The sequence below is a fragment of the Nyctereutes procyonoides genome, unplaced genomic scaffold, assembly GCF_905146905.1.
Source record: "Nyctereutes procyonoides isolate TBG_1078 unplaced genomic scaffold, NYPRO_anot_genome, whole genome shotgun sequence".
NCBI lineage: Eukaryota > Metazoa > Chordata > Mammalia > Carnivora > Canidae > Nyctereutes > Nyctereutes procyonoides.
In genome coordinates this window covers 18,433,007-18,445,837 of record NW_026575051.1, presented here as the reverse complement: position 1 = coordinate 18,445,837, position 12,831 = coordinate 18,433,007, and the positions used below count along the sequence as shown (strand labels likewise).

At 35.6% G+C, this 12,831-nt stretch overlaps 2 protein-coding genes across 2 annotated transcripts in view; one reads left to right on the top strand and one right to left on the bottom strand.

Moving 5' to 3' along the window:
• Positions 1-12,831, bottom strand: part of TFAP2D (transcription factor AP-2 delta) — a 56,528-nt gene that overhangs the window by 19,654 nt on the left and 24,043 nt on the right. Inside the window, exons 6-7 of the mRNA XM_055330436.1 lie at positions 6,654-6,795; positions 589-702 (exon numbers count right to left, since the gene is read on the bottom strand). Coding sequence (XP_055186411.1) covers positions 589-702; positions 6,654-6,795 — 256 coding nt within the window. The remainder of the gene's footprint in view (positions 1-588; positions 703-6,653; positions 6,796-12,831) is intronic.
• Positions 9,106-9,585, top strand: LOC129512876 (40S ribosomal protein S15a-like). Its single transcript, XM_055330438.1, has one exon. The coding sequence runs from the start codon at positions 9,145-9,147 to the stop codon at positions 9,535-9,537; it is 393 nt and encodes a 130-aa protein (XP_055186413.1). The 5' UTR covers positions 9,106-9,144; the 3' UTR covers positions 9,538-9,585.

Here is a 12,831-nt window from a genome sequence, read left to right as displayed (position 1 = left end):
GGCATAAATTAACTAGAAAAAAATTCTATTACTTTTCAAAGCATCTCAGAAAATAAAATTTTAAGTATGCTTTCACTAACACATTCTAGGAGCTTTAAAATATACTTGTGTGGTCTAATTTAAGAACCATTTTCAGTTTCCAGTTGGACAGAAATTATTAACATACCCCTGTAAAATCAGTGTGTAATATCCCATTAATTTGTGTCATGTCATCTGTTCATTCAACAATGTGCCTCACCAAGATAAAGAAGTATTTAAATGATTTCAGAATCCTGATTCAAAAGTGCCATTACTTGAAACAATAGTGTTCACTTTCAAAGTCACAATTTCCCGAAAATTGCACAAAGATACCAAATTTTCTGATCTAAAATGCTTCCTGCATTATTTTTATAATTTGATCTTAGGTGTTTGCAATTTCAAAAGATTTAGTCAGTCACTATATGAATATAGAAGTGATATCGCTAAACGTAACTGCGATAGGAATACAAAAATATCTGGGTTGATAAAGATGGTTTAAGAATTTAAAAGAGTCTAAAAAAAAAAAAAAGAATTTAAAAGAGTCTGAGGGAATTGGAAAACCAGTCTTACCTGAAATGTGTTAAGTGTCTCTGGATGTCAAGGTCTAGAATTGGAGTGGGTCTGGAAGATCCCAGTGGTGATCTATCTTGGCTCAACAGGTCTTGGAATTCTTTACAAATTTGTCTAAAATGAAAGATTCATCATTGAAGTTGAACTCTTAACACAGGCCTTGAATTTCATCCCATGATATTTACCAAAGGTTTGTTTTGTCATTTAAAAGAGGACTAGATGGGTAGATAAATAAAATAAAAGAGGACTAGATAAACTTTCATAAGGCAACCTCCAAAGTTCCATCTACAAAATACAGATGAAGTTCACAATGACATCTTTGCTCCCAAGCACTATAGGATGGCTGTAATACTTTTGAAGTGATTAACATCCCATGAGCACTGACAAAACCAATGATCATTTTTAAGGTGAATATTCATAAATTAACCTCAGCATAAGAAAAGATCTATATGAAAGGATCACACTTAATCATTGCTTTTTAAAAAATTAAAATATGATTTTTGGAGGGGATATCACATTTATAAATAGTTTAAATCAAGTTACAGACTTCTTTCAGAGCCATGACTCAAGTAAACTTTGGAAAATCCTGCTTACCAGTATTTCATTATAATTCAGACTCTTGTGAACTGAATTTTAATATTTAAAGTACATAATCAGCGCTGCCTTGAGCCCAGGGCATGATCCTGGAGTCCCGGAATTGAGTCCCAATCAGGCTCCCTGCATGGGGCCTGCTTCTCCCTCTGCCTGTGTCTCCGCCTCTCTCTCTCTTTCTCTCTCTGTGTTTCTCATGATAAATAAATAAAATCTTTTTTAAAAAGTACACAATCATTTATCACAGTTCAGCCCCTTAGCCTCACAAAAAGTGATTGTTAATGTCCCATATAATATGGTTACTTGCAGAAGGTACTCTGAAGAGTATTTTTCTGCTGGTTTTCTTATATTAAATAATTGTGATTTCTGGTCAGTTTTAATTACCACATTACTGTATATTTTGAAAAGCAGTAAAGCCTTTGTGATATAATTCTAAAGAAGCAAAACCTATGAAGAAAATAATTTTTGTTTGAAAACAACAATGAAACACTAGATTAATACAGTAAAGAATGAAGTAAAGGACAGGTAAGGAATTGCTCAAAAGAATACATCATCTACCATGAGGTTGCTCCATATTCAAGGGATAATGTGATAGTGATTAGGTTTTTTTTGGCCTGGATTTACAATAGGTAGTAGTCATAAAAATCTAATCATTAGCCCCGCCTGTAATTATCAATGTAGCCAAAGACAAGTACAAAAGAGTCAAATTATTCCAAGTGAATGTCACTTCATGAACCCAGCCACTAAGTACTCTCCAAAACATTTGTGTGGGGATCCCTGGGTGGCGCAGTGGTTTGGCGCCTGCCTTTGGCCCGGGGCGCGATCCTGGAGACCCGGAATCGAATCCCACGTCGGGCTCCCGGTGCATGGAGCCTGCTTCTCCCTCTGCCTTTGTCTCTGCCTCTCTCTCTCTCTCTCTCTCTCTCTCTCTCTCTCTCTGTGACTATCATAAATAAAAATTAAAAAAAAAACATTTGTGTGATTAAGAAATAATTACTAAAAAGTGACAAAATATCTTGAAGCACAAATAATTTATCACTGAGTTAAAATCAGTGGAGTTTTACTATTAGGTGCCTAAAATTTCTTCTGAAGATCATTTGTGATTTTTTTTTTTGAGCAATAATCCTCAGGTTTATCGCCAGTGTTACTTTCATATTGTGTGATTTCATAGAATTTGTCTTTTTCATTGTGAACACAGTTGGGAGTAAAAGTGGGTCATTAGGAGAGAAAAAACTAACAAACCCCCCCCCCCAAAAAAAAAACCTCCACAAGAGATAGCCCTGACCTGCTCTAAATCAAACAGGATTCTCTATATATTCTAGCTAATGTTTTAGTTGAGTCTCTGAGATATAGCATCTACTTGCAAGCTTTTTAACAATTACATGTGTATATTTTCATTGAGAAAATTTTATCTTAATTTGTCACTTTTTCTGTTCTGAGTTAGGCTTAGTTGACTGACTTTCAGGTGTATTGACTATGTTTCAATAGATGAATAGAAATTTGAACTAATTATTTGATGCCAGTTGGTGGCATCTAATGATGTCATTTGGTAGGACATCATTATCTGTTATTCTTTATGTTTAATAGAGTTAGATACACTGTTATCTTTACTTTTTTGGGAAATTTCTAAATAAATTTTAAATCCAGACTCATGCTAATCATTTTTCAGACTGGTGACATAAATGACTATGTGGTAGACCATCAATATAATCTATTATTACATAAAAAATGTCGGAGCTATTTAAACATTACAGCAGGTTATAATAAACTTAAAGCTGATGAAGAAATGAGGAAAAGGCAAAGCGTGGAAATATTTAACTCATGCTAAGCAATTTAGCTGCACCACACAGGAAGCTGTACCAGGAAAAGTTCCAGAATTCTTAACCTCTGCTATTTGATTCTGCTGCTCTTAACTCACTGACTTAGGACAGCTTCTCGACTTAAAAACAGATGACAATTTTGTAGACTCCCCTTAGGCGATTATGATCATCATCTCATTATGACAGTTACGGAGTTATTATTTTTATGACTAGTTTCATCCTTATTTAAAATTTTATTTATAAAGCCACAATAAGAAATACTCATTCCTCAAAACAAAATGCCACATTATGAATTATGTAACACAAGATGATCTTCAGTGAATCATAAATTCTAACTTTATCACTTACGTCATTGTCCTTAAGGACATAATTTTTAAGCTGATGTCTGAATTTCAGGTTTTGTGTTTCTCCTTTTGACAATTATTGCTTTGATAACAATTAAAACTTGTTAACAATTCTGCTTTACCCTAATACAGATCAAATATTAAGCATATTTAGTTCTAAATTCAATGAAGAAGTTTAAATGTGTTTTCCATGAATCAAATGTTTTGTCTAGTACATTTTCAGAATTCAAAAATGGTCTAATTCAGTTTCTGTTCCTCCCATGTAATTGTTTAATTACACCAAGATATTTGGTTAATCAACAAAACACAAGAAAGCAGGAGGAATTAGGAGGCTAGACCCTTAGTCAATGGGCCTTTCGTTTAATTATACAGTTGGCAACATAACTAAATACAACTGAATCTGTTATTCATAGAGGTAAAAAAGAAACATGTAAATCAAGCAAAACAATGGAAGTCAGTTATTGGATCTCTCATCCAAAGGTTATGAATTTCATATGTATTTTTGATGCAATTGTCACAGTCTTGTGAACAAAGGTGAACTAACTAGAAATGTAATGAGTATCCATGTAAGCTAATTTCAACGTTAAGCATTTTAATTAAAAATATCTGATGCTTTGCTATTAGAAAATTAGAAACTGTTCAGAACACATGTTAGATCCGTTCATATGTTGCGGAAAAGGCATGCTATTCCTACACATCCCAGTTCTATTGATGACTACTTGTCTTGTATATACTTACTATGACTACATAGTCTTTCATTCTTGTCTCACATTGTTTAATAAGAAGATGGGATGGATATAAGCAACCAAAAAGATAAAAAAAATTATATAGGCTGTCTTCTAATTTCTAGATGCTTTGACCTCTTTACCCTTCTACAAAATAAGGTAATTGGAATCAGTGAACTCAATTCTTGATTATTTAATGGTTTGCAAATGTCCAGCTATGGGCAGAGGGATCAAAGAAAAGTTCATGTTCTTGTAATATTTTATGAAACCGAAGTCCCAAATATCATCTAAAAATAGACATTATTTGGATCCTAGGTAGAAGGAAACTACTACTCCTGAGTTGAATCCACTACTCTAAAATAGACATCTCAGCATAACTTTGACGAATATGGAAGTACTTCTCTTAATCCCCTCAAGTTCCGCTAACATTGGACTTCTATGAAAACAAAATTTCCACATCAGTTTGAATGCACAGACATTTAAACAGAGTTATGGGAACTCTCAAGAAAATGGGTATTTGTGTTCCGAAGGTTCGAATGTTAGTGGTGGCATTGCTGTGGGGTAGAGGTAAGCAGCTATGGAACCCTTCTCAGGAAAGGAAGACAAGAAGAAGGATTTCTCTGGATTAGGGAGTGAAAGTTTTAGAATATGCACAATGAAACTACGACCAACTAATTTTGAGATAGAAAATATAAAGGTGTTTTCTCTTGGATAATTTGTATCTGGGGATAACAGTGTCATTCAGGTGTCATGTGGGTACACATATTGGCAAAATCTATATACTCCAGCCAGCTAGAAGGAAACTATGTTTTGGGAACAGCTGGAGGATACTACTTAACTTCTAGCATTGTATCTTTCTCTGGATCTGTATAATATCTCTTTTTATTTCTTCCAAGATTATATTAAGGATTCAGACTGGCTATCTGTACTTTCGGTTCTTCCTGGAGAAACTGAAATATTACTAATGAAAACCTCTTTGGGTCTTCCCTTGGAAGAGGGCATGAGTTGAAGCAAAACAGAAGTTAAGATTCCCCCAGGAGATAAGCCACACAAAACATCCAGTTTCAGCTCTTTCTACTAGCACGTTTGCAGGAACTTGCACAGAATAAGACCTATCCCAAAATCTTAAGTCCACATTTTATACCTGCCTTCTAATTTTTTTCTCTAGCTCTTAGTCTTCATTTTTCTTTGTCTTCTGTTCCTTCTCCCTTTATTTCCTTGTTTTACTCTTTGTCTCTTTTTGCCACCACCTTTTGTTTTCCTTCTCTTTTGGGCAAGATGAATCATCTAAGTTACTCTCAGAAGAGAAATACACAAATATGTCCTAAACCCAAAGAGTGCCAGCCACAAGTAGCACAGATCCCAAATAAAGGATTTAATACCTTGGGCAAGCCTCTTGGGTGGTAGGTATTCCATTTAAACTCTTAAACTTGTAAAATCAAACAAACAAACAAACAAAAAAAACCTATGTGACTTTAAAAGTTGGTAGAAGAAATCCTGCATTTTTTATGCATTGAGCCCATTTAAATTTTAGCCAACATGTGAAGTCATTTTCTATCAGTTTCTAAGAAACAATGACTTTAACACTATCTACTTTATTCTGTCTAGAAGTTTTCTCCAAATAAGAAACTAATTTAGAAATGATAAGTTAACCCACCTGGGACTATGAGTTCTAAAATCTGAACGTACAGTTCGGAAATTAGGTAAGATTATTAATAGTCCATTATGTAGCATAGCTTTTTTTTAATAAAGAGAAGAGAGTATGAATTAGTTACAGCCTGAAAGATTTTTCTCTAAAACTTTGACCATGACTTACAGCCATATTTACTGTTTTGTTGGGTTTTCACACAATAAATAGTAATTCTTCCATTCCCTATCAAAGAACTTCCAAGTTTGAGGAAACATGAACTCAACTTACCCAAGCTTCCCCATTACTATGTTATCTCTGTCATTATTTTAATTCACATTTTTGTTGGACTTTGGACTGTTTACACTTTTCAGAAGCTTTCTCACATATGATACCTTTTCTTTTCAACAGTATCACCACTGCAGGTGGGGCAGGATAGGGATCATTTGTTTAATTATACATCAGAGAAAATGGAGGCACTGATGGCAATCCTTGGGCACAGAGGTCTCCATGTTATGCCTCACACATCTGGGTCCTCTTTGTCATATTCTCCAAATATTCATAGTGTATTCATTTGAGATCTTCACCCTCATGTATTAAGGTGTACTGAGTGGTTTAGACCAAATCACATAGCAGCTAATGACACATTTGCCTGGAATCTACATTTCCTAAACATACTTTTCTCTTAAGAATTCCTGCATATTCTGGAGAGTTTTCCAAAAACCATTATCGATGTCAAAGATGGACCCATCACTAAACAAAGGCAGTTTGTAAATCTTGCTATGGGTGCAAGGCTGGGGGTGGTGGGATGTCCATGTGTAATACATCTAACTGCTGAAGTGTGAGAACCCCTGCTTTACAGAACTGGTACCTTCTAGACTGTTTCCCTCACTCAAAAAAAAAAAAAAAAAGAGGAAAAACTGAGAGAAGGCATATAGAGACTTCCCATTCTGCTTACTTGGTCGCTAGGATCATCTTTTTTCTTGCTGTCTGTTCTTTCTGTTCCATATGTTGTCTGGCAAGATGTTCTCCTACAGCTTTGGCTGGAAACTCTGTTTCACAAGTGTAGCCAAAATCCCGAGCCAAGTGTAAAGCTTCCCCTGTTGGCAGACAATAAAAGTCAGTTTTTCACAAATGTCTAAACTCAGTAAGAGTAACACTTTATGTTTTCCTCAAGCCTCATTCCTCCTTGTGGTCAGATGGATTATTTTTCCTATTTATTCTAAATAATACCAGGGAAAGGACTTTTGGGGTGGGGTATGGCGTAGGAAGAGGAGAAACAGAAACAGGGAAGCTACTTAGCAAGCGGAGGTTTGTGAAAGGCTGACAGGGAAAACAGGAAGGATCTAGGAGTTTTGACTTCCCTAGTCTGACCGTTATACCAGTTTGGCTTCTCAGATCCTACACGTTAATGTCTTAGGGAGAAAGCTCCACGAGCTTGCCATTCTGTTGTTGTTCAATCTTAGCGCATGTGAAATATTCAGATATCTTTCCCATGAGATCTATCAAAATACTGACAAAGGGTCCAAGTAACTTTTCAAAGAACCTGGAACACTTTGGAAAGGGGAGATAAATGAATTTTATCAATTTTGTACCATTATATTGCCAAGGACACTATATTGTGTGATTATAGTACCAGCATTGTCTGGCTTTCTGGCAGGCTTCAGTACCTTTCAGCACACTGCACAATGCTTCTTATGTACATTATTAAAAACAGAATGCTTTTTAAGGATAATAATATCATAAATAACTTTTGGTCTTTCACAAAAATCTTAAACCTGAGTAAATTTGTAAGAAAAAAGGTAAAAATGGCCTATCGGCAAAGTAAGGTTTGGCAATGTATTTCAAACTCGAAAACAACAGTGATTTTAAAGCTCAACCCAAATTTCACCTGAGTATCAAAACTTAAAAAAAAAAAAAAAGCAAGCTTTCACTGCACATATACTGAGCACCTCCTTTGCTCAAGGTGCTGTGCTATGTAGGAGTGATGAAGGATATAAAAGGGCCCTCTGTGTTTCCAGGACAATGATGATCATACCCATAATAATAGGAAAAACACCTCAGTAGCATTTTATAATTTATATTGCCTCCTATATGAACACTACCATCAGTTCATGTTTACTGACATTATGTTGATATTGTATATAACAAAAGCTATTGTACTATAAGTATCAAATGAGTGTTACAGATAAAATGTTTTCCAAAAGTTCAAAGGGGAAGAAGGTGGTCATCATGGGGAATTAGATAATGTTTTGTGAATTACCAATCATGATTTCCACCTCCCCCACCCCCGTTTCAAAGCAGTGGCAGGTTTTTAGTTAAGACTTTCATATTCACGTGGTAGGAAACAGATTGTTTGTCATCCCTTCTAAATAGGAAGTTGACATAACTACATGGAGAGGGTCTCTATATTAGTTTGGGTAGTGATAGTTATTGAAGGGCCACAGTTTTAGATAAAGCTGCAATGTAGAAGAAATATTTTTAAAGTGCTTATTACCAGCAGTTTATCCCCCTAACTTATTAGGAAAGAAAATCCATGCATATTTGGCAGAAAAATGGCACAGAGATTTTAAGACATTGTAATGCCATCTATATGATCACTTTTGCTAGAAAAATGACAGAAGGGAGATAATTCAAGACATTTCAAACTTGAGATATAAAGTCAGAAACAGTGGCCACAGCATGTGATAGAGGATAAGCTCATGGATCTTAGGACTTACAAGTATCTTGCCACTAACACAATAATCCATTCACAGTGTCATCTTTGTACAGCATGTGGAGTTGTGTATATTGATATATCTGCATATTGCAATATTGTCACAGAAAGGGATATTTGGATAACATTTTCATAGACTATTATATATATTTATCCTCCACTGCTTATGCAGGAGTGGGACAAGTGAAGCAGCGCAAACAGGAGGGTGGCAGCATGTCTCTTAAATTTTATGCTAAAACCTGATTCTGGCCCATTATATGCAAAGCTCTCACCGGGCGGTAGTTTTTAAAACAGTTTGAATGGAACAGCTGCTATTTACATTTACACTGACAGCCAGATCCTTCCTTCCCTTAGTTCTGTTTACTGCTTTCTCTGGCTTGCAATGTAACATTGTTACTGGATGTATAGCAATGCTACATCAAAAGAAGTGGCAAGTGAAGACACTCTGATATGTAGTTTAAATATGTGTATTATGACACAAAAGCTTTGTGTGTGGGGGCCCAAGAATGAATGAATGAATGAATCCGTGAATTACAACACACGTGATATTCAGTAAGGATGACAAATCTGTAGTTAAATCCTGTACAGCAGGTATCTTAGAGTCAACAAGTTTAAGAAAAATAGAAGTTTTAGGATCAAGAAAGCACATGAAAGGGTGCCTGGGTGGTTCAGTCAGTTAAGTATCAGACTCTTCCCTCCCGTCCTCTTTCCGCCATCTCTCCGAGCCGCCACAATGGTGCGCATGAACGTCCTGGCAGATGCTCTCAAGAGCATCAACAACGCTGAAAAGAGAAGCAAGCGCCAGGTTCTTATCAGGCCATGCTCCAAAGTCATCGTCCGATTTCTCACCGTGATGATGAAGCATGGTTACATTGGCGAATTTGAAATCATCGATGATCACAGAGCTGGGAAAATTGTTGTGAACCTCACAGGCAGGTTAAACAAGTGCGGAGTGATCAGTCCCAGATTTGATGTACAACTGAAAGATCTAGAAAAATGGCAGAATAACCTGCTCCCATCCCGCCAGTTTGGTTTCATTGTACTGACAACCTCAGCTGGCATCATGGACCACGAAGAAGCAAGACGAAAACACACAGGAGGGAAAATCCTGGGATTCTTTTTCTAGGGATGTAATTCATACGTGCAAATAAAATGCCTCAATGGAAAAAAAAAAGTATCAGACTCTTGGTCTCATGGGTTGTGAGATCGAGCCCCACGATGGGCTCCACACTCAGTGGGGAGTCTGCTTGAAGATTCTTTCCCTCTGCCCCTCCCTCATGCACATGTGTGTTCACACGTGCGCATCCTGTAACTCAAATAAGTAAATCTTTTTTAAAAAAAGTTTTAAAAAACACGTGAACAAGATTCTAGGGGATCTGACTGATTCATGAAGATAACGATCAATGAATTTCTTGGTGTCTGTGGTGGGACAAGATGCCCATGTGAACTACAAGCGAGTGCGGTGACCTGGTGGGAGAATGATCTGGGAAGGGCGGAGAACATTTGTCCTTCTATCTCCATATGGCAAATATTGCTGTGTCAACTTATATCTTTGTGAGATGAGGTAGGATGTCCTAGTTCTTTGTTTGCAAGACAGGCGTAAGCCATTTTTAAACTTTAATATGCTGTGCAACTTGATAAACCAGTCCCCTCCACTCTTTTTTACACAACTGAAGCAATACACTAACTTTAGCATGTATGACCATTTTATATCATGTCATTTCAAGAATATTTTAGAAGTAGGATGGATGTTTGGGGCTAAGGGTTATTGCTTGCACAGGAGTATTTTAATTGCAAGGCTTTAGAATCTATAAGTGAAGCAGGGCTTACCCTGCTTCCAAAAAAAGTAGAAACCCCTAAGAAGCATTCATTTTTTCAATAATGACATCAGCAGTGGGTGACTCATACTGAATAACTGTCTCAAGCCAACAGAAATAAAATTACGGAATATGAGAAGAGCATAAAAAAGGACTTGCTCCCAGATGTCAGGGCACTCATTTTTCACACTCAAAAGCAAATAGTGAACAACTATGGGAAAATATTAGGAAAAGTTTAAATGTCCATCACTGATGCAGCCTAGAAGTGGAAAGTTAATGGGAAAATGTTTTCTGGATCGTTAGTTTTTACTGAATTTCTGGATTCCCACACTATTTAACAAGAAGAAGATCTAAATATATTTTTAAATAGAAATAAATACAGCTAATTTTCAACCATTTGTAAGTCATTAAGGATTTTTTCTTCCTTTATTGTATTTAGGGAAAATGTATGCTAATTTGCACTAAAGGATACTTCTATATTGTTAACACCAGGTGATTCTTACCAACTGCCACTGTAACAATATTGCCCTAAAAACAATTTAGCTTAGTATCGCAATACCCAATGTTATTCAATAAAAGCAACAATTCATATGTGTTAACTTCTAGTCACATATCTATGATTTCAATTTTATTCAGATGTGTTAACTTACAGTCACATATCTATGATTTCAATTTTATTTATATGTATGTGAAATAAGCATATTCAAATCTGTCTGTGGGATTATTCCAAGAAGCACCTATTAGAAAGCAAACTTGAGGGGTGCCTGACTGGCTCAGTCCATAAAGCATGTGACTCTTGCTGTAATACTGGATGTAGAGATTACTTAAAAATCAAAATCTTAAAAAAAAAAGAAAACTTGGGAATGTTTTTAAATCTGGATATTCCATTAAATAAACTGTCATATAATATCAACTTATAGTAAACTGTAGAGCTAAGGGACAAAATTAATATATTATAGGCTTCCCAAACTATTCTGAAAGGAATGTACTCTATAGCACTACATATAATACAATCTCATGACATAAATAAGTGCCGTATAATGTGGTAGTTTCCTAGTTTAAAGATGATTTTGTTTAAACACCAACACTTTGTTTTCCAAAGCAATAGTTTTGTTTCCCATTCCACACCCTACACTTAGCATATCAACTGATTCATAAGAGGTACTCAGTAAACATCTGTCAAAGGAACAAGCTTTCAAATATCTTATTGGTTAGTTATAACAATAGTCTTGTGAAAACTTCTAAAGAAAACAGTGAAAAATAGAACAAAGAGAATTGTTAGAAAGAATGAACTATATTAGAAAATCCATAAAAATAGAGTGTATCATTACATCAAGGGAGCCATTTTTTAAAATAGACAATACATGTACTTTTCAACACTTGCTGCTCCCATAACCTGAGGTTTTTTGTTTTTGTTTTTATTTTTTTTTTTGTTTTTGTTTTTAATGTACAGGTGTGACCCCATATCAATTAACTCTAAGTATGTGCATATTTTGAAAGCTTCTAGGGACGCCTGGGTGGCTCCCTTGGCTCAGGGCATGATCCCGGAGTCCCAGGATTAAGTCCCACATTGGGCTCCCTGCAAGGAGCCTGCTTCTCCCTCTGCCTGTGTCTCTGCCTCTCTCGCTCTGTGTGGCCATCATGAATAAATAAATAAAATCTAAAAAAAAACCCCAAAAAACAAAAACAAAAACAAAAAACCAAACTACTGTCCTAAGCTGAAGGGAAAGCATTGAGTAGGGATTAGCCATATACCTTCACGAAATACAAGAATTCTGTGGCTTATACAAAAGGATGAAAGTCACTATAAAGTCCGTTTTAAAGGATACAGACCTCTGTCTATCTGCACCCTTGCATAGAGTTGTGCCTTATCTGGCTCATATGGTATAAATTCTATAAAGAAAAGGAGAAATGCCTGGCTTGCTTAGTTGGTAGAACATGCTACTCTTGATCTCAGCATCATGAATTCAAACCCCATATTGGGAATGGAGCCTATGGAAAAATAAATAAATAAATAAATAAATAAATAAATAAATATTAAAAAATAAAAACAAAAAAATAGAAATGGGTGGTAGAAGTAGAAACAAGAGCCCTGCTAAGGAAATGAAGTCGTCAATCTACTGAAAAAGTGTATTTGGAGAGTGATGTAGTGTAAAATGAAGCTTGCTTTTCATACTAGTGGGGAAAAGATGAGTTTTCAATAAAAGGTGTTGGGACAACTGGGTGGCCATCTGGAAAAAAACAAATGAAATTGGATCTATATCATGCATTTAACGACAAAACAAGGTCCAGATGGATCAACGATTTAAACATAAAAAATAGAACCACAAAGTAATTAGAACATGGGAGAATTCTTTTATAGCTTTGGAATAAAAAAAGACTTTTAAAATATTACAGTTAAAACTAAAAACCATGATATAAGATGTATGAGACATATAGTTATACCAATATCAAAAAGCCTATAGGACTTAGACCTAAACAAATTAGAAAACCAACAAAAAGCTCCTAATAGCAAACAGACAAATCAAAGCTAGTGGTGGGGAGGCTTTGCAACTCAGATTAGAGACATTCAGCCAGATTTATCGTATATAATGAACATTCAC

Excerpts from the sequence above, each read along its gene's own strand:
- LOC129512876 (XM_055330438.1), top strand. The coding sequence starts at position 9,145 with ATGGTGCGCATGAACGTCCTGGCAGATGCTCTCAAGAGCATCAACAAC.